At 37.9% G+C, this 21,695-nt stretch overlaps 1 protein-coding gene across 1 annotated transcript; it reads right to left on the bottom strand.

The window, feature by feature from the left end:
• Positions 1-19,070: 19,070 nt before the first annotated feature.
• LOC148546049 (uncharacterized) lies at positions 19,071-21,066 on the bottom strand. The gene is made up of 3 exons (XM_088499125.1): positions 20,403-21,066; positions 19,897-20,291; positions 19,071-19,130 (listed from the first exon to the last, which is right to left on the bottom strand). Exons 1-3 carry the CDS (start codon positions 21,064-21,066, stop codon positions 19,071-19,073), a joined length of 1,119 nt encoding a protein of 372 aa, XP_088355251.1.
• Positions 21,067-21,695: the final 629 nt, after the last annotated feature.

Here is a 21,695-nt window from a genome sequence, read left to right as displayed (position 1 = left end):
CTTTAATCTATATGTCCAATTATAGAATATAGAATGTAGATATATACCAAGAGAATGATTGAGGCCATCATTTGATTTTAGCTCACTTACCCCAAATTAGCCTACCTTTTACATCACCTTTGTTAGCCCCCTTGAACCTTTTAAAATCCCTTTATTCTATTTAGCCAAATTACTAGCCTTAAGCAGAAAAACAAAAGAAAATCCCAAGTGAATCCTTGGTTAGCTTAAGATAGAAAATCATGAATAGAGTTAAATGTGGAAAACCTTTTGGGAACATGGGTGATAGAAACAAAAGGGTAGAGAAGTTAAAAGAAATAAAATAAATTTGGGAAGCATGCTCATGAGAAAATCAAAGTGATTTAATTGCTATGTGCCTTGAAAAAAAAATATTTTAATTTTTTTCAGCATTTAATAAAAGGGGATACAAAAGAAATTCCCCAATGGAAAATAAAAGCAATGCACATGGAATAAAAAAATAAAATAAAAAGTGAAACATGAGCATGTAACAATAAGTGGGATAATATGGGAAAATAGGTAAAGAGATTTTGTTTTACTAAATATGTATGTTAGGTGAGATCTTAGTCTAATTAAGGATTCACTTATTAGCTCACTTGACCCTATACATAAATCCTTAGCTTTACCTTGGCCCCATTACAACCTCAATTAAAGACCTCATGACTTTTTGGTATGACTATATTCTATAATTGTTGATTGGTTAGATGAAGAACAAAGCTATAGAAAGCAAGAATAAAAAGAAAAATAGAGTGAATAAACCCAATAAACACTGAGTGACTAGAGAGTAAACACAAAATCCAGTGAGGGTTCAATAACTCATCAACATATATCTGTACTTAATTTACTAATTGTTTTGCAAGTTTGTACAATGTTTTCTTTCCCATCTGATTTGCTAAAATGCTTTATTATTTAAGGGTTGGCTATATATATATATACATGACTCCTTGAGAATGTGAATTAACTTGGCTACATGTAAGCTTTATATATGAGTGAATAAATAGAGTTGCACGATGCATCATTCATTTAGGTAGTTGCATTTAAATTAAGTTGCATTGCATGACATTCCATCACTTTAACCTTAATTATTTACCTTGGATTTAGCATGAGGACATGCTAGTGTTTAAGTGTGGGGAGGTTGATAAACCCATATTTCATGAGTTCTTTTGTGCTTAATTTGAGTGATTTATACAATCCTTCACCTACTTATTCACATTAATTGCATGGTTTTACTTTCCCTTCCTTATTATGTCATATTGTGAAAAACATGTTTCCTAAGCTTTAAAAAATTAATTATTTTAATTACCTTTATTTCCATTCGATGCCGTGATTAGTGTGTTGAGTAGTTTCAGATTTTCTAAGGCAGAATGACTTAAAGGACGGAAAAGGAAACATACAAAAATGGAAGGAGAAGGCAAAACGGAGCTTTAAGGAAATTGGTATTCACGCGATCGCATGGACGACGCGATCGCGTGCCAAAAGCGAAGATGCAGCGACGCGGCCGCATGACTGACGCGATCGCGTGCCATAAGCAGAACGCATACGATGCGGACGCGTGACTGACGCGACCGCGTGGCAAGAAAAAGCTCCGAATGATGCGACCGCGTGACCCACGCGGATGCGTGACAGAGGCCACGTATCAGAATTTACAGAATACGCCCCCAGCGATTTCTGAAGCCCTTTTTGGCCCAGATCCAAGTACAGACAGCATAGACCAGAGGTTATAAAGTGTAGGAATGCACCTATTCAAAGGAGAGCTCGCATATTTTAATTTTTCAATGATTTAGATTTAGTTGAGAGGGAGATCTTCTCTCTCTCTCTCTCTCTTAGGATTTAGGATTTCTTCTTGTTTTAAGAGTGACTCTCAATCCAGGTTTTACGTTCTTTATTTTAGCTTTCTTTTACTTTTATCTATTCCAGCACTTGAATTAATCATTGAATCTATAAATTCTTCCATGTTGCAGACTGTTATTTGAATTAATAATATTTGAGGTATTTTCAGTTTATGATTGTTCTCTTTGATTTAAGTTACCATTGCTTCCCATCTAAGGACATTTTTATTATTCCAGCAATTTTACTTTTTCCCCTTTTGGTCCTAGTTAAGAATTCAGTAACTCAACAGTTATTAAACTCAACATAACTGATAATCGTTATCTTGCTAATTGAGCTGAACTTAAGTAATCCCGACCTTTTCTTAGGAAATAAATAGGATTCAAAGGTCAATTTAATTAGTCCCTTGACTTTCCTTTGCCCTAGTAAAGGTTGACCAAGTGGAGTTTAGATTCAACTTTCATTATGGTTGAGAGAGATAACTACGTTGGACCTCCAACTTCTCTTACCTCGCCAAAAGTCTGCTTTACAGTATTTATTTATTTTAATTGCCATTTATTTTACTTATCATTTAAATTCCTTGCTTCTCATCTTCTAAACCCCGATTACAACCTTTATAGCCAATAATAAGAACATACTTCCTCGCAGTTCCTTGAGAAGACGTCCCGAGGTTTGAATACTCGGTTAACAATTTTAATAAGGGGTTTGTTACTTGTGACACCCAAAACGTTTGTACGAAGGGATTTTTGTCGGTTTAGAGACTATATCTACAACGCAACTGTTTTTATGAATCTCTTTACTGGTAAAAATCCTAACGTCAACCTTCTGGAACACTTGGAGCATGTTCAAATCAATTTCCGGCGTTTTCTTTGCTTTCTTCACCATGGAAGGGAATGGAATAGGAATGGACTCATGCACCAGAGCTTTCCTCTTGGGTTCCTTGAGGCTTACTCCTTCTTCCTCATGCCTTTTGTCTACCTCCTCTTCTTCATGTGGAGCTTCAACAACCACTTCTTCCTCATGAATATCTTCCATGACCCTTGGAGGTATCTCCTCCAATGTAGTCCCTGACCGTAGAGTGATGGCATTGAGACCGCACTTGGGGTTTGGTTGGGGTTAGGATGGAAGGTTAGAAGAGCTTGAGGGTTGGTTGGTGTTGTTGTTGGAGTTTGAGGGTTGTTTTGACATGGCCATCTTTGAAAGCATGTTGGTGAGGTTAGCCAATTGAGCACCCAAGGCATCAAATTGAGCCTTGTTGCTCTCGTCCCGTTTCTCCATGGCGGCTCTAAGCTCATCAACTTGATTGTTGGAAGATGGAGAGGGTTGGTTAGATTGTTGTTTATGGTGTGGTGCTTGGTATTTGGTGTAGTTGTTTTGATTTTGGTTAGAGTGACCTTGGTTGGCTTGGTAGTTGGTGTTGTTATGGTGATATTAGGATGAAGATTGGTTATTATTGTGATGAGAAAAAGTGTTATTCCATCTTTGGTTTTGATTGCTCCCTTGTGCATTATCCCTCCACCCTTGATTTTGATTACCACTATGAGGGTAATTGTTTTGGCCTTGAGAAGGATAGGGCAGACGGTTGTTATAGTTCATATTGGCTACAACAAGGGCATGTTCCTCTTGAATTTGATGGCATTGATCGATGTAATGTGTGGTGCTAGAGCACAAACTACAAATCTTAGGAGGGCCTTCAAGTTGAGCAACTGGAGGTGGGGCTTGGATGGCTTGGATAGCATAGTATTCCTTTTGATCCTTTTGTATTTGCGTGAGGATGGTGGTCATATCCCCAAGTGCTTTGGTTAGGCTTGCTTCGGAAGGGGATGGTTCTACCACACCCTTGAGAGGTTTACTTCTCACCCTTGTATGTTGTGTAGCCTCGGCAACATCATTTATCAACTTCCAAGCTTCTCCCTCCGTCTTGTTTTTCGAAAGGGAACCACCACTAGAAGCGGTGAGCAATCTTCTATCTTCCACACAAAGACCTCCGGTGAAGTAACTAATGAGCAAGTGAGTGTTCAATCCATGATGTGGACAAGATTCCAATAGCCTCTTGAACCGAGTCCAATACTCATACAAACTCTCTTGGTCTCTTTGCATTATACCCAAGATCTCATTCCGGACATAATCGGTCTTTTCCGGTGGGAAAAACTTATCTAGAAACTCTCTTCTCAAGAAATCCCAATTGGTCGCAATCTCATCCGGTAGTGAATAAAACCATGTCTTTGCTTGCCCTTCAAGAGAGAAAGAAAAGGCAAAAATCATAATAGCCAACTCATCGGCTCCATGCCTTCGAGCCGTAGAACAAGCAACTTGAAAATCTTTTAGATGTCGGATGGGGTCTTGACCCGGCAACCCATGATATTTAGGAAGTAGATGTATCAAGCTACTCTTCAACTCAAAGTTTGGATCAAGGTTAGGATACCTTGCTTGCAAAGGTTGGAGTATGATATCCGGAGCTCCTTGCTCATGCAAAGTGATCTGTCATGGCTCCGCCATGTATGGTTCACCTGTAGGATGCCAAGATGTATTAGTAGTGCCAACAGAAGAATAGGAAGTAGCGGACTCCAAGTCACTCTCGGTACCGCCTAGGGATTCGGTATGTTCCTCAAGAGAGGCCGAAGTACTAGCCGTATAGTCCAACCGCCATCTAGCTTGCCGAGTGTGTAACAAAGTTCTTTCAATCTCAGGGTCAAACTCGGCTAAGCTAGAATTCGGTTGAGACCGAGTCATCAAACTTAGGAGTCATAGCACACAAACAAAAGAAATCTAAACTATAGTTAAGTATTGAAAGAAAGTAAACTATCTACAATATTCACATATTCACATAACCAATATCAAGGCATATGTTGCAACCATTCCCCGGCAACGGCGCCAAAAATTTGATGCGCCTCGAGGGTTACGTCAGAATAGATTTTCTCAATAAAGTCCCGTTGCAAGTATAGCTCTACCAACAACAATCCTCGAGGATAAAATTTAGAAGGGAATTAGTTGTCACAAGTTCAACCCCAATAAAAGTAACCGAAGTATTCAAACCTCGGGTCGTCTCACAAGGAATGGGCAAAGATGTGCTTCAACATTGGTTAGAATTCCGGGGTTGTGATTCATGAGCAAGAAAATAAAATAGGAATCTTAACAAGCAAGTAATCTTAAAATACAAGAAACTATTCAAATAACTAAGCAAGATGTGAGCAATTCCAAATTAAAAGGATAACATTCAATATAATTCTACTCTAAAACTAAACAATAACTAAGACTAAGACAAGACAATTAGAATTTGGGTTTTCAAATATGAATGATAAAAGCAACTCTTGGCTAGACATGGGAATTGGGGTCACTATCCTTGTCTAATAACCATATCTTGACAATTATGAGGAATCAAACTCATTAAGTCTACTTCTATACTTGAAGTACGTTAAATGGTTTGGTCAACATCAACCCATAAGGCCTAACCTCACTACTAATTGACTTAGTAGTAGGTTAGTGTCAATGGCTATCAAATTGACCACTAAGGGTTCCCAAATCATCAAATCCATTAGACCCAATGACTCAAGTTTACCCAATTCCCTTAGCCTAGGCCAAGAGTAAAGAGAACTACTCCATAATCAAAGTAAACAATTCATCAAACACATGGTAAGCATTAATAAAAGACATGTTCAAATTACAATTAAATTGAGATTAACAAATACCCACTAACAATCATCAACATATAATCATTCAAACAACACAATTAATCATAGAAATCATCAATGAAACATTAACAAGTCAAGATTCACAACATTCAAGGAATGGGTATAAAGTGACAATTGACAAGAATTCATAAAACTAACACAAGATCTAAGTAAAATTATGCTAAGGAATTCAAATTAAACAATCAAAACTAGTAATTAACAAGATCCAATTCAGAATTCAACAAGGGAAGATCAAATTAAAACTAGATCTAAAGAGGAACAATGGTTTATCTCTCTAGAAGAACAAGAACAAAAAACTAGCTAAAAATTGTGTCTAAGTGTAAAATGAATGATCCCCCCTTTCCCCCTAGCATTCTTGGGTCTTTTCCATGCAGAAACAGCTTGAATTAGGGCCTAATGAGCCTCAGAAATCGCCAGGCAGGATTTTCTTTAATGAGGTCACGTGCAGCTTTTCACACGTGCGCGCCATACGTGCGTGCGCGCTGATTGTTTTTGTGATCCACGCGTGCACGCCAGGTGCGTGTGCGCTTCGGTGGAAATTCTCTGACCCGCGCAGATGCGTCCATCCTTGCATGCCGCTTCCATCTATCCTCATGCACGCGTGCGCATGGAGTGCGCATGCGCGCCCATGCTGAGTTTCCCAAAATTCAAATCTTCATGTTCCTTCCTCTTGTGCATGCTTTCTTTCTCTCTTCTAGGCCATTCTTGCCCTATTAATTCTGAAATTACTCAACAAATACATCACGACATCGAATGGCAATAAAAGAGGTTCCGAATATAGCAATTTTAAGGTAAAAGAAGCATGTTTTTCATCATGAAGCAATATTAGGAAGAGAACACAAAACCATGCAATTCTTGTGAATAAGTGTGAGAAATATTGACAAAACCTCCCAAATTCTACACAATATAAACCACAAAATTGGGGTTTATCATCCCCCACCTTGTAGAGTTCTAGGGATATGATCTCATGCACTTCTACTTCCTCTCCATTCATGATGCTATGAATCATGATAACCCGGTCTACAGTAACTTCAGACCGGTTGTTAGTAGGAATTATAGAGCGTTGGATAAACTCCAACCATCCCCTAGCCATGGGTTTGAGGTCAAGCCTTCTTAGTTGAACCGGCTTGCCTCTTGAATCTCTCTTCCATTGAGCGCCTTCCACACAAATGTCCCTAAGGACTTGGTCCAACCTTTGATCAAAGTTGACCCTTCTAATGAAAGGGTGAGGATCTTCTTGCATCATTGGCAAGTTAAATGCCAACCTCACATTTTTCGAACTGAAATCCAAGTAGTTCCCCTGAACCATTGTGAGCCAATTCTTTAGGTTTAGGTTCACACTTTGGTTATGGTTCTTAGTGATCCATGCATTAGCATAGAACTCTTGAACCATTAAGATCCTGACTTTTTGAATGGGGTTGGTGAGAATTTCCCAACCTCTTCTTTGAACTTCGTGTCAGATCTATGGATATTCACTCTTTTTGAGCTTGAAGGGAACCTCGGTGATCACCCTTTTCTTGGCCATAACTTCATAAAAGTGGTTTTGGTGCACTTCTGAGATGAATCTCTCCATCTCCCATGACTTGAAGGTGGAAGCAATTGCCTTCTCTTTCCTCTTTCTAGAGGTTTCTCTGGCCTTAAGTGCCATTGATGGTTATGGAAAAACAAAAAAAAATCTTAGCTTTACCCACACCAAACTTAGAAGATTTGCTCGTCCTCGAGCAAAAGAAGAAAGAAAGGAGTAGAAGAAGAAGAAATTGAGGAGATGGAGGGAGGTGAGTGGTTCGGCCAAGGGGGTATTAGTGTGTATGTTGTGTGGAAATGAAGGTGGTAAGGAGGGGTATTTATAGGGTAAGGGAGAGAGGGTAGCCGTGTATGAGGGGTTGGGTTTGGGAGGGAAATTGTTTGAATTTGAATGGTGAGGTAGGTGGGGTTTAATGATGGATGGATGTGAGTGGTGAAGAGGTTGTGGGGAAGAGGGTAGGATTTGATAGGTGAGGGGTGTTTGGGGAAGAGTTTTTGATGGGATTGGTCAATGATGTTTGGGGAAGAGTGTTATGGAAAGGTGTGAAGAGGAGAGAAGAAGAGGTGGGGTAGGTGGGGATCCTGTGGAGTCCACAGATCCTGAGGTGTCAAGGAATTTGAGTCCCTGCACCAATCTGGTGTTTAAACGCCCAATCTGTGCCAATTCTGGCATTTAACGACAGCTCTGCTATCTTTCCTGGCATTAAACACCAGTCTGCTACCCATTCCTGGCGTTAAATGCCAGCCAGATGCCCATTTCTGGCGTTTAATGCCAGCCTGTGCCAGACAGCCCTTTCTGGCGTTAAACGCCCAGAGTGCTACCCATTATGGCATTTAACGCCCAGAATGCTGCCAGGCTGGGCGTTAAACGCCCATTCTGCTATCTTTACTGGCGTTTAAACGCCAGTAAGCCTGTCCTCCAGGGTGTGCTATTTTTAATGTTGTTTTTTATTCTGTTTTTGATTTTTCAGTTGTTTTTGTGACTTCACAAGATCATCAACCTAAAGAAAAAATAGAATAACAATAGAAAATAAATAAATATAATAAAATAACATTGGGCTGCGTCCCAACAAGCGCTTCTTTAATGTCAATAGCTTGACAGTGAGCTCTTGGAGAGCTTCACAGAGACTCAGAGCTTGATGTTGGCCTCCCAACACCAAACTTAAAAGTTGAGTATGGGGGCTCTATTTGGCTCTGTATTGAGAGAAGCTTTTTATGCTTCCTCTCCATGGTTACAGAAGAAGATCCTTGAGCCTTAAACACAAGGTAATCCCCATTCACTTGAAGGACTAACTCTCCTCTGTCCACATCAATCACAGCTCTTGCTGTGGCTAGAAAGGGTCTTCCAAGGATGATGGATTCATCTTCATCCTTCCTAGTATCTAGGATTATGAAGTTAGCAGGGATGTACAGGCCTTTAACCTTCACCAAGACATCCTCTGCAAGTCCATAAGCCTGTTTCCTTAAATTGTCTGCCATCTCTAGTGAGATTCTAGCAGCTTGTACCTCAAAGATCCCTAATTTCTCCATTACAGAGAGTGGCATAAGGTTTATACTTGACCCAAGGTCACACAGAGCCTTCTTAAAGGTCATGGTGCCTATGGTACAAGGTATTAAGAACTTTTCAGGATCCTGTTTCTTCTGAGGTAATTTCAGTTGAACCAAATCATTTAGTTCATTGATGAGCAATGGGGATTCATCCTCCCAAGTCTCATTACCAAATAACTTGGCATTCAGCTTCATGATTGCTCCCAGATATTGAATAATTTGCTCTTCAGTAATATCTTCATCTTCTTCAGAGGAAGAATACTCATCAGAGCTCATGAATGGCAACAGTAAGTTCAGTGGAATCTCTATGGTCTCTACATAAGCCTCAGATTCCTTTGGTTCCTCATTAGGAAACTCCTTGGAGGCCAGTGGACATCCATTGAGGTCTTCCTCACAAGAAATCACTGCCTTTCCTCCCTCTACAGGTTCGGCCATGTGGGACGTGTTTATGGCCTTGCACTCTCTTTTTGGATTCTCTTCTGTGTTGCTCTGGAGAGTACTGGGAGGGAGTTCAGTAAGTCTTTTACTCAGCTGACCCACTTGTTCCTCCAAATTTCTAATGGAGGACCTTGCTTCAGTCTTGAAGCTGAGAGTGGTCTTAGATAGATTAGAGATTACAGTTGCTAAGTCAGAGTGGCTCTGCTTAGAATTCTCTGTCTGTTGTTGAGAAGATGGTGGAAAAGGTTTGCTATTGCCAAACCTGTTTCTTCCACCATTATTATTATTGAAGCCTTGATTAGGCTTCTGTTGATCCTTCTATGAGAGATTAGGAAGATTTCTCCATGAAGGATTGTAAGTGTTTCCATAGGAATCTCCCATGTAATTCACCTCTTCCATTCCAGGATTCTCAGGATCATAAGCTTCTCCTTCAGGGGAGGCTTCTTTTGTACTACCTAATGCAGCTTGCATTTCAGTCAGACTCTGAGAAATCATATTGACTTGCTGAGTCAATATTTTGTTCTGAGCCAATATGGCATTCAGAGTATCAATATCAAGAACTCCTTTTTTCTGAGTTATCCCATTATTCACAGGATTTCTTTCAGAAGTATACATGAACTGGTTATTTGCAACCATCTCAATGAGTTCTTGGGCTTCTGCAGGTGTCTTCTTCAGATGAAGAGATCCACCAGCAGAATGGTCCAATGACATCTTAGACAATTCAGACAGACCATCATAGAATATACATATGATGCTCCATCATAGACCACTATAAGCTTACTCAACTTCTGAGGTGGAAAGAATTTGGCCAAGAAAGCATTGACCAACTTTTCCCAAGAGTTCAAGCTATCTTTAGGTTGTGAGTCCAACCATGTCCTAGCTCTGTCTCTTACAGCAAAGGGGAAAAGCATAAGTCTGTAGACCTCAAGATTAACCCCATTGGTCTTAACAATGTCATAGATTTGCAAGAATTCAGCTAAGAACTGATGAGGTTCTTCTAATGGAAGTCCATGAAATTTGTAATTATGCTGCATTAGAGAAACTAATTGAGGCTTAAGCTCAAAGTTGTTTGCTCCAATTGCAGAAATTGAGATGCTCCTTCCACAGAAGTCAGAAGAGGGTGCAATAAAGTCACCAAGCATCTTCCTTGCATCTTCACCATTGTTGTTGGGTTCGGCCATCTCTTTTTCTTTTTCGAAAAATTATGTCAGGTCCTCTCCGGAGTGTTGTGCTTTAGCTTCTCTTAGCTTTCTCTTTAGAGTCCTTTCAGATTTTGGATTAGCTTTAACAAGAATGTTCTTATCCTTGCTCCTGCTCATATGAAAAAGAAGAGAACAGAAAAGAAGAGAAATCCTCTATGTCACAGTATAGGGATTCCTTTATGTGAGTAGAAGAATAGAAGAAATAGAATGAAAAAGGGAGAAGAAGAATTCAAACACAGAGAGAGGGGGAGGGTTCGAATTATAAGAAGAAGAGAAGTGTTAGTAAATAAATAAATAAAGAGAAAGAGAAGAGAGAGAGAGAGAGAGAGAGAGAGAGAGAGAGAGAATTTGAATTTTAAATTAAAAGAAAAGAAAAATATTTTTGTTTTTATTTTAATTATTGGTTAGTATTCGAAATTTAAGAGAAGAAATAAAATAAAATTTGAAAACTAATTAAATTAATTAATTTAAAAAGATTTTTGAAAAAGTGTTAGTGATTTTAAAAAATTGGAGAGAGAAAAGTATTTAGGTGGTTTTGAAAAAGATATTATTGAAATAGTAAACTTTTAAAATCAAACAAAAAGTCAAGAAGTTAATTGAAAAAGATTTGAAAATCAATTTTAAAAAAGATAAGAAGTTAGAAAAGATTTTGAAATTGATTTTGAAAAAGATTTGAAGAGGAAAGTAAAAAGATTTGATTTTTGAAATTAAAGTTGATTACTTGACTAATAAGAAACTAAGAGATATGATTTTAAAATTTAAAGATTGATCCTTTCTTAATAGGCAAGTAACAACTTGAAAATTTTTGAATCAAAACATTAAATGTTAGCATTAATTTCGAAATTATGAAATAAAAATAAGAAAAATATTTTGAAAATCAATTTTGAAAATTTTCGAAAATAGTAAAAAAATGAAAAAGATTTGATTTTTGAAAAAGATTTGAAAAAGATAGAATTTTTAAATTGAAATTTTGACTTGACTAATAAGAAACAATTAAATTTTAAAACTTTATGACTAAATCAATTCAAATTTTCAAAATTTATGAGTGAAATAAGGGAAAGATATTTTTTGATTTTTGAATTTTTAATGAGGAGAGAGAAAAACACAAAAATGATGCAAAACATAAAAATTTAAGATCAAAACTAATAATGCATGCAAGAACACTTTGAATGTCAAGATGAACACCAAGAACACTTTGAAGATCATGATGAACATCAAGAACATATTTTTGAAAATTTTTAAGAAAAGAAAGACATGAAAGACACTAAACTTAAAATTTTTTAAACTTTAGACACTAATAATTAAAAAATGCATATGAAAAACAAGAAAAGACACAAAACAAGAAAATTCAAAGATCAAATAAGGAAAATCATCAAGAACAACTTGAAGATCAATGAAGAACATAATGCATGAATTTTCGAAAATTAAAGAAAAAAATCAAAATATGCAATTGACACCAAACTTAAAATTTGACACTAGACTCAAACAAGAGACAAAATATTTTTGGTTTTATGATTTTATTAATTTTTTTTCGAAAATTATTTGGAAAAGAAAATAAAGAAATTCAAAATTTTTAATAAGAATTCCAGGAATCATGCAATGTTAGTCTAAAGCTTCGGTCAAAAAATTTAGACATGGCTTAATAGCCAGCTAAGCTTTATGTGAAAGCTTCGGTCCAAAAGATAAGACATGGCCTAATGACCAGCCAAGCTTTAGCAAAGCATTACATAGAACAGCTAAATTGATGAGAAATCCAAAGAAGCTCTTCTAAAGATAAGTGAAAACCTCGGTCCAAAAGAATTAGACATGGCTTAACAGCCAGCCAGGATTCAACATATCTCGTGAAACTCTAGAATTCATTCTTAAAAATTCAAAAGATAAAAAAAATTTTGAATTTTTCGAAAACAAAAAGCTTAAAAATAAAATAAAATTACCTAATATGAGCAAGAAGATGAACCGTCAGTTGTCCAAACTCGAACAATCCCCGGCAACGGCGCCAAAAACTTAGTGCCCGAAGTTGTGATCTCTGAAACGGCACCAAAAACTTGGTACGCACGATCTTAATCTCAACTCTTTTTCACAACTCCCCACAACTAACCAGCAAGTGCACTGGGTCGTCCAAGTAATACCTTATGTGAGTAAGGGTCGATCCTGCGGAGATTGCCGGCTTGAAGCAAGCTATGGTCATCCTTGTAAATCTCAGTCAGGCAGATTCAAATGGTTATGAGGTTTTGATAATTAAAATATAAATAAAATATAAAATAAGATAGAGATACTTATGTAATTCATTGGTGGGAATTTCAGATAAGTGTCTGGAGGTGCTTTGTTGCTTCTGAACTTCTGCTTTCCTATTGCCTTCTTCCAACCATGCGTTACCTTCTTCCATGGCAAGCTGTATGATCCTCTCGGATGAAAACAAATCCATATGCGCTGTCACCGCACGGCTAATCATCTGTCGGTTCCCGCTAGCGTTGGAATAGGACCATTGTCCTTTTGCACACTGTCACTTGTGCCCCATATTCGTAGGTTTGAAGCTCGTCACAGTCATCCCTTCCCAAATCCTACTCAGAATACCACAGACAAGGTTTAGACTTTCCAGATCCCGGATCCTACTCGGAATACCACAGACAAGGTTTAGACTTTCTGGATCCCAGGAATGGCTGCCAATAATTCTAGCCTATACCACGAAGGTTCTAATCTTAGATTAGAAACCCAAGAGAATATACTCCAGTTGTCGTCCAATGACTACGTTGAACATCATGTAGATCGCTTTGTGGTTGTCAGGCATGCGACCTTGGCTAAGCGAGTAACGAAGATTGGGTGATTGTCACGGGTCACCCCTTCATTCTGACTTAACTGAATTAAGTGTAGAGTATATCTTAGAGAAGAAGTAGGCATGAATTGAATAGAAAAACAGTAGTAATTGCATTAATTCATGAAGAACAGCAGAGCTCCACACCTTAATCTATGGGTGTAGAAACTCCACCGTAGAAAATACATAAGTGAAAAAGGTCTAAGCATGGCCGTGAGGCCAGCCTCCAAACGTGAACATACAAGTTCCAAAGATGGTCAAAAGATTAAAAGCTAAAAAGATGTAAAATAATTCTCTAAAAATAGTTTTTATACTAAACTAGTAACCTAGGGTTACAGAAAATGAGTAACTAAGTGCAAAAATCCACTTCCGGGACCCACTTGGTGTGTGCTTGGGTTGGGCATTGAAGCTTTTTCGTGCTTAGGCTTTTCCTGGAGTTAAACACTAGCTTTGGTGCCAGTTTGGGCTTTTAACTCCAATTCTGGTGCCAGTTTGGGCGTTTTACGCCAAGATATTTTAGGCTGACCTTGAACACTAATTTGGGCCATCAAATCTTGGGCAAAGTATGGACTATTATATATTGTTGGAAATCCCAAGATGTCTACTTTCTAACGCAATTGAGAGCGTGCCAATTGAGCTTCTGTAGCTCCAGAAAACCCACTTCGAGTGCAGGGAGGTCAGAATCCAACAGTATCTGCAGTCCTTTTTCAGCCTCTGAATCAGATTTTTGCTCAAGTCCCTCAATTTCAGCCGGAAAATATCTGAAATTATAGAAAAACACACAAACTCATAGTAAATTTCAGAAATATGATTTTTGAATAAAAACTAACAAAAATATGATAAAAAGTAATTAAAACATACTAAAAACTATGTAAAAACAATGCCAAAAGGGTATAAATTATCCGCTCATCAAGCAACAAGAGAAGCGGAAGAAAGAACATGTAGCAACCAGTTGATCCACTAGCTGAAGGTGGCAATCCAAAAATTCACCATATCCCCCTTGCTCATCTTTGAATGCACCGAGGACGGTACAAACTTTTAAGTGTGGGGAGGTCGTCCGACCGAAACGGTCATTTTTGGGTGACAAATTTCTAATCCTAACAGTTCCACATTTTATATTTCTTTTATTATTAGGTCTTTTAGAATTTTTAGATGCATTTTATAGTTTTGCTTAGTTAAAATAATGAAATTCTCCAAGAAAAACATTCTCAATAGGGCTTTGGCATCCCAATTGATTTGAGTAAAAATTTTTCATTAAACTTGCTTGAATATACATTGTGGAACATGTTTTTGAGCTGAAAACACACAACCTTGTGAGTTTTGAGCCTAATTATGTGGTTACATCATATAACCACTATTTTCGTTCTTGTGTGTGATCATTCTCTTTCTATGATTGTAATCTTTGATTTTTTTTATTCTTTATGTCCATTATTCCATGTATACATGTATTTATATGATTGAGGCCATCATTTCATTTAGCTCACTTACCCAAATAGCCTACCTTTCATCAATCATTGTTAGCCAATTTTGATCTTATTTTAATCCCCTCTTATTCTTAATTTTAGCACATTACAAGCCTTAAAGCGAAAAACAATAAATGCCCTTAATTTGGATCTTTGATTAGCTTAGGCTAGTGAGTGTGTGTATCATTCAAGTGTGTGGAAACTTGGGACTTTGGTTGTGGTAAAAGTATGTTTTGTATTTTCATTGAAGATCTTGGGAATTGGGTTTATACTCATATATTAAATGCCATATGCATTGATGCTCTTGTATATATTTTTAGTTTAAAAAGAAAAAAAAAAGAAAAAGAAAAAAAATATACATATATATAAAAAAAGAGTATATACCCGTTTTGGTCCTCAAAGAATTTCATATTGAACACTTTAGTCCTCAACTAAAATTAATTACTCGATTGATCCCTAACAATTAACTCCGTCAGTCACTTAGGTCCTTTACTCCGTTAACTCTAACAGAGGACAAAATAGTCCCTGACAACTCTAACAGTGGACAAAATGGTCCCTGATCTCCTCTGTTTGGAAACGATATTGTTCTCTCCCAATTTCCATTATATCTCGCATAACACTAACAGTCTAACACTGTAACTTCAAACTACACAATGCACACTCTACAAATTTAATGTTCACAAGAAAAAAATCATCAACTTGTTCTCAACCAATTCATACTTAGGAAACTAATGCCTATGTCTCTCAACTAGTTGTGGTCTTCGATGGATCCCATGAATCTAGACAGCAAGTCTGCTTTGTTAAGGCCCATCGTCGTCGTTGCCATCTCTATCCTCCTCTGCCCTATCATCTCCATGACCACATTGTCTACCACTCCGATCGCTTCCTTCAGCTTTTTATCTGAACCAATGTTCAGTAATCGCTTCAGTTTCCATATGAGCGACAACGGCGACATTGCTCATTGTACTAATAGCTTGGATGCGAGGTCGAAATTGTCTGTCAACTTGGACTCTGGAAAAGAAGGAATGAAGCACTCGGTGTCTATTTCAAATGATAATTTGCATATGATGTCGAAGGAGAATCTTCTCATGATGTCTTAATGTCCAACAATCTATATTTCTTGCCGGAGAGTGAAGAAAGGCGTGCCCTTGGAGTAGTTGTGGAACTTGATTTTGAGGATGTTGTGGACGTTGTCGGGGTTGAAGGTGATGTTATCGAAGACATGGAAGTGGATGCTTTTGGTGGGTGAAGTGCAGAGGAGGTGGATGTACCAGTCACAAAGATTTAGGAAGTGTGTGGTCTATGACATGTTGAGGTAGGTGCGACACGTGTGACAATTATACCATGGCTTAATCTTGGAGCTAAAGAGGAGGAAGGAAAAGATGGAAAAGAAAACTGTGAAGGTGAAGAAGTAGAGTATGAATGTTAGGGTTTTGTGAGATATGATAAAAATTGGGGAAGAACAGTGTCATTTTCGAATAAAGGGGGTTAGGAATCATTTTGTCCCTTGTTAGAGTTGTTAGGGATCATTTTATCCCATGTTATAGTTTTTAGGGACCATTTTGTCTTCCGTTAGAGTTGACGGAGCCAAAAACCAAAGTGACTGATGGAATTAATTATTAGGGACCAATCGAGTTATTAATATTAGTTAGGGACTAAAATGTCTGGTCTGAAATTCTTTAAGGACCAAAATGGGTATATACTCTAAAAAAATGAAAATGAATGAAAAAGAAAAGAAAAGAAAAAGAAAGCAATAAAAAGGAGACAAAAATGCCATGCATATGTGTTGTGATAAAAAAGAGAATGCATGAGAGTGTGAAAAAGTGAAGAATGGGTAGTTAGGTTTGTATTTGAATTGTATAGGTTGTAGGTTAGGTAAGAGCTTAAGTTAATCAAAGATTCAAATTTCAAGCTCACTTAGCCATATATAACCCTACCTTGACCGTAACCCCATTACAACCTATGAAAAGACCTCATGATATATGTATGCATGCATTGAATAATTGTTGATTGTTAGATGAAAAATAAATCTTAGAAAGTATGATTAGAGGAGAATTGAGTGAATCAACCCTAAACACTTGAGTGACTAGAGCGGATACACATCCGGTGAGGGTTCGATTGCTCAATTCTATGTTTCCACCTACTATTATTTCTTTTCTTGCAAGTTTGTAAATTCCTTTCAATAACTCAATTCAATTGTGGAGTTGATTTGATCATGATTTCCTTAGCCCTCGTATTCGTATATGTATTCTTGGGAGTCGATTTGTTTTGACCAAGTAGTTATATGTACTTAGATAGATTTCATGTAGATATATTGCATATAGGTAGTTACCTTGAATAAATGTTCATACCGTTTCTTATCCTCCTTGATTTAGCATGAGGACATGCTATTGTTTAAGTGTGGGGAGGTTGATAAATCCCATTTTTAGGGTTTATCTTGTGTTGAATTTAGAGGATTTTTTCAACTTTTCCCATATTTATTCACTAAAATAGCATGGTTTTGTAAATTCTCCTTTAATTGTTCTTAAGAGTGAAAATATGCTTTTTAGGCCAAAAAATTGATAAATTTAATTCACTTTTAATTCCATTCGATGCCTTGATATGTTTGTAAAGTGATTTTAGATTCATAAGGCAAGTATTGGATGGAAGAAGTGAAGAGAAAAGCATGCAAAGTGGAAAATTTGTAAAGAAATTAGCATTTGGAGAATTCATAGCCACGCGTACGCTTCACCCACGCGCACAAGTGAAAGGAGATCTTCAAGCCACGGGCACACGTCAGCCACACGTACGCATGAGGAGGAATTCTGCAAGTGACGAGTGGCACGTGACCCCATTAAAGTGAATTCACTGGGGCGATTTTTGAGCTGTCCAGTCCCAAATCCAACGCGTTTCTGAGGCTATTTCATGCAAAATTGAAGATTGGACAAGGGAGGAGCAATAAGTTTTAGGTTAGCATCATGTAGTTTAGTTTTCTAGAGAGAGAAGCTCCCTCTTCTCTCTAGAATTAGGGTTTTAGGTTAATTGTATCTTAGATTTAGGGTTTAATTCTTGCTTTTATCTACTTTTTCTTTATAATTTCTTGTTCTTACATCTTCATTCTCTTAGTTTGTAGTGTTAACTTCCCCTTTTATGCCTCTTTTTATGTTTATGAATTCTTGTTGGATTTGGTTTCCTTTTTAATGCAATTTATATTTTATGTTATTTTATTGTTGATTTGAGTTGTTATTGTTATTTTCTTTCAATTAGTAGTTGTAGAATTTATTTTCCTTGCACTTTATTATGCTTGCCTTTTATGCCTTCCAATTGTTTGACAAAATTCTTGGTTGGATTTTAGAGTAGATTTTTCTTCTCTTGACTTGGGTTGAGTAATTGGAGAGTCTTGAGTTATCAAACTCTTTTGTTGATTGATAATTGGAAGTTGCTAATTGACTTGAATGCCACTAAAGCTAGTCTTTCCTTAGGATTTGACTAGGACTTGTGGACAAGAGCCAATTCCATCCACTTGACTTTCCTTCATAGTTAGAGGTTAACTAAGTGGGAGCAATGGACAATTCTTGTCGCAATTGATGATGATAATGAGGATAGGACTTCTAGTTCTCATCCCTTGCAAGAGCTTTCTTAGTTGTTAGCTTATTTCTTTTGCTATTTACATTTCTTGTTCTTTATTACAAAAACCCCAAACATTCCTTCATAGTCAATAATAAAGCACTTCATTATAATTCCTAGGGAGAATGACTCGAGCTTTAAATACTTCGGTTTATTTTTATTGGGGTTGAACCAGTGACAACCATATTAACTTTGATGTGAGGATTCATTGTTGCTTTAGAACTATACTTGCAACGTAACTATTTTTGTGAAATTCTATACTGACAATTTTCTTATATCAGTCGTCGACGCGAACGCGTGAAGTTAGAAAAAGGAATATGACGCGTACGCGTGAAGAAAAATTTTGCGAAACGCACAGTTTTAGCACACTTGTTGTACGACTCTCGGGAATTTGTACTGGGGCAGCATTTAGGTGCGACGCGTGCGCGTCGGTCACGCCTACACATGGAAGGCTAGAAATGAAAATGACGCGTACGCGTCAGCGAGGCGCACGCGTGGGTTGGGTTGTGCGCCTGGCACCCCATCCGCATGATTTCGGCACAACTCTTTGGTTTTCACACCAGAGGTTGCAGCATTCAATATTTCGCGTGCGTGTCGGCCATGCGCGCGCATGGGACACCTTATTTTTTTTGAACCAACAAGCTATCAAATTAATGCCAAACATTATTAAACAGGTGAAACCACAACTTAAACCAAATAAACCCAACTAAAATTGAAAATTCAACTTATTACTAATATAAATAAAAGAGAAAATAAGAAGAATTTACCATGGTGGGGTGTCTCCCACCTAGCACTTTTAGTTAAAGTGCTTAAATTGGACATTTGGTGAGCTCCTTGTCATGGTGGCTTGTTCTTGAACTCATCTTGAAACTTCCACCAACGCTTGGACTTCCAATAAGCTCCAAAATTTCCAAGTAAATTCACCAAGCCTTGATAAAGTTCTTCACAAGCTTTGAGCTCCCAAAGTAATTCCTGTTGTATGCCGGTATCCGAAATCTTGTTTCTACACCCGTCTTTAAGTGGATCATCATTGTTCCAACCGGGTGGCAAGCAATCCAAATTCTCAATGAAGTACCAAACTCTTCTCTTAGATCCAACCAATTGATCACTAGTCCAACCCTCGCATCTAGCTCTTGAAATATCAACCTTGATGAGTCATGATTTGTAACTCCAACCCCTAAACATCCTTCTCTTATGCTTCATTCCACAAAGCCTCCTAAGTTGACCATCCGTTTCAAGCATACCATACTCAAGTGGGACAATAAAGCTAATAGAGATAAGTTTTACCCACTCAAATAAAGGTGTAGATGGCTACCTAGGTAGAGAAGTCTCCAACGATCTTGACAAAGCATATTCAACTCCCGTCCAACCTTGTCGAAGGACTTCCACTTTTTGAGAAGATTCTTCACTTTCAAGCTCTTTCCCACCAAATTCATCTAAATCTTCTCCGTCACTCAAACCATAAATATGAGGTTGAGAGAGATCTACCTCAATATTTTATCGGGAGAAGGTTCTTCAATCTCACGGAGTTCACTTGTGGATGCAAATTCATCACTAGGAGGACTTGATTCATGATCATCATCACCAAGGGAACTTGCCTCTGGATCTATTCCATCCAATTTTTCAAAGGGAATATGCCTTGGAGGTTGTACACTACCCTCCTCAACATTAATTTCAAGCTTCTTAGAGGAATACTCTACAACTCTAGATTCCCATGGAGGTTCAGCATCTCCTAAGTCTTCGACCCCTTCATCCTCTTCAACAATTACAGCTTCCTCCAATTGTTCCAATACAAAGTCACATTCTTCATTTTCCACCGGAGTTTCTAATTTCTCCTTCATGCTACGATCCTCATTAGATTCTCCACATGCGGCCATGGGAGTACTTTGAGTGTCGAAGCGTAGGGAGGCTAAATTATCTACTAGCTCGGTCAAGGTAGCTATGAAATCTAGTGTCGTTCTTTGCATCTCTCTTTGCCCTTGAAGAAGGATACCAAGAGTCTCATCCATTGAAGATTGGAGTGGATATGAGGGTTCATTGCTTGGGAGGAAGGGTTCACGATAGGAAGGTGGTTCATCGTGATAAGGAGGTGGCGATTCAACACTCTCCATCTTTTCCACTTGTGGCACAACACACTCCAGTCCCTTGTTCTCAAGTTGAGATTCCAAGATCTTCTTCATGCTCCGCTCTTCGGTTGACTTTTCACATTCATCCGTTGAAATGCTTTGTTTGTTGCATGAGTCCCATGGGTCGATGGTGGCTCTTGTGTTGGCAATGTTAGCCATGAGAGCTTCGTGTGCTTTTCGGCCTTCCTCTCGCTCCATTTGATGGATGGTCGCTTGAAATCGATCCATTGCTTCCTTAAAATGATCTCGTGGCTCTTGTTCCACTTGGCTAACATAATTAGGATCATATTGCTCTTGGATTGATGGATATGGACATTCCCCTATAGAGGGTTGTGGTGGAAAGGAAAATTCATCTTGTGGTTGAAAGTTCGCATACATTGGAGGTGGTGTATATTGAGGTGGTGGTTCTTGGGAGTAATTGGATTGGAATTGGGGTGGCTTTATATATGGTTCATATGGCTCGTAAGGCAGTTGGTATAGTGGATATAGGTTAGGGTCATATGGAAGTGTTTGATTGTAAGGGGCTTGTGAGTATGGTGGTTGAGGGCTATATTGAGGAGGGGGTTCATAGGCATATGGTGGTGGTTGTTGGTAGTCACAAGGATGTCCACCATAGCCATTGTCTTGGTATGCATCATGGAATGGTTGTTGCTCATAGTACATTGGAGGAGGTTGTTGCCAAGAGGGTTGATCAAATCCTTGTGGCTCCTCCCATCTTTGATTGTCCCATCCTTGATGCAAGCCTTCATTGTAATCTCCACTTCCTACAATATAATTGTAACCCCAATCATAGCCAAAAGGGTAAGAATTCATGATAGCAAGAGGAAAAAAAACAAATACTAACAAAGACTAATGAAAATAAACTCCTAAAACTAGCAAAAACTAACAAAGAAACAAAAGGCAAACATATTCGCAATATTCACAATGACCAATAATAAGGCACACATTTACAATTCCCCGGCAACGGCACTAAAAATTTGACAGAGAAAAAACGTCGGTAAAGATTTTCACAAAAATATCGCATTGCAAGTATAGTTATAAACCGACAATTAAACCTCAATCAATGTTTAGATTGTTTGTCACAAATACAAACCCAATAAAATTAACCGAAGTATTCAAACCTCGGGTCGTCTCTCAAGGAATTGCAGGGAAGTGTATTTACTATTGATTATGGGAAAACTTTTTTGGGGCTTTTGAATTAAGAGACAAGAAAGTAAAAATGGTAAGAAAATAAAGTAATAATTACGAAAGCTCTTAACAAGGAAAGAGGATTAGAAGTCATATCCTTATTATCATTGTCAATTGTGATGGTTAATGTGAATTGCCTTCACTTAGTTAACCTCTAACCATTGGAGAAAGGTCAAGCGCATACAATCAACTTGAGTTTACAAGTCTTAGTCAACTCATAGTGAGAGACTAGATTTAGTGAAGTTCAAGCTAAC

This window comes from Arachis ipaensis, chromosome B9, assembly GCF_059453495.1.
Source record: "Arachis ipaensis isolate K30076 ecotype BB chromosome B9, ASM5945349v1, whole genome shotgun sequence".
In the NCBI taxonomy this organism is placed as follows: Eukaryota; Viridiplantae; Streptophyta; class Magnoliopsida; order Fabales; family Fabaceae; genus Arachis; species Arachis ipaensis.
The sequence above is the reverse complement of the archived record's forward strand: the minus strand, read 5'-3'. Positions and strand labels throughout refer to the sequence as shown.

Excerpts from the sequence above, each read along its gene's own strand:
- LOC148546049 (XM_088499125.1), bottom strand. The coding sequence starts at position 21,066 with ATGAATTCTTACCCTTTTGGCTATGATTGGGGTTACAATTATATTGTA. Across the intron at positions 20,292-20,402 it reads CGAAGCTCTCATGGCTAACA|AATCTCAACTTGAGAACAAG; the intron begins TTGCCAACACAA and ends AGAAGATCTTGG. Across the intron at positions 19,131-19,896 it reads TGGAACAATTGGAGGAAGCT|AAACAAGATTTCGGATACCG; the intron begins GTAATTGTTGAA and ends AGACGGGTGTAG.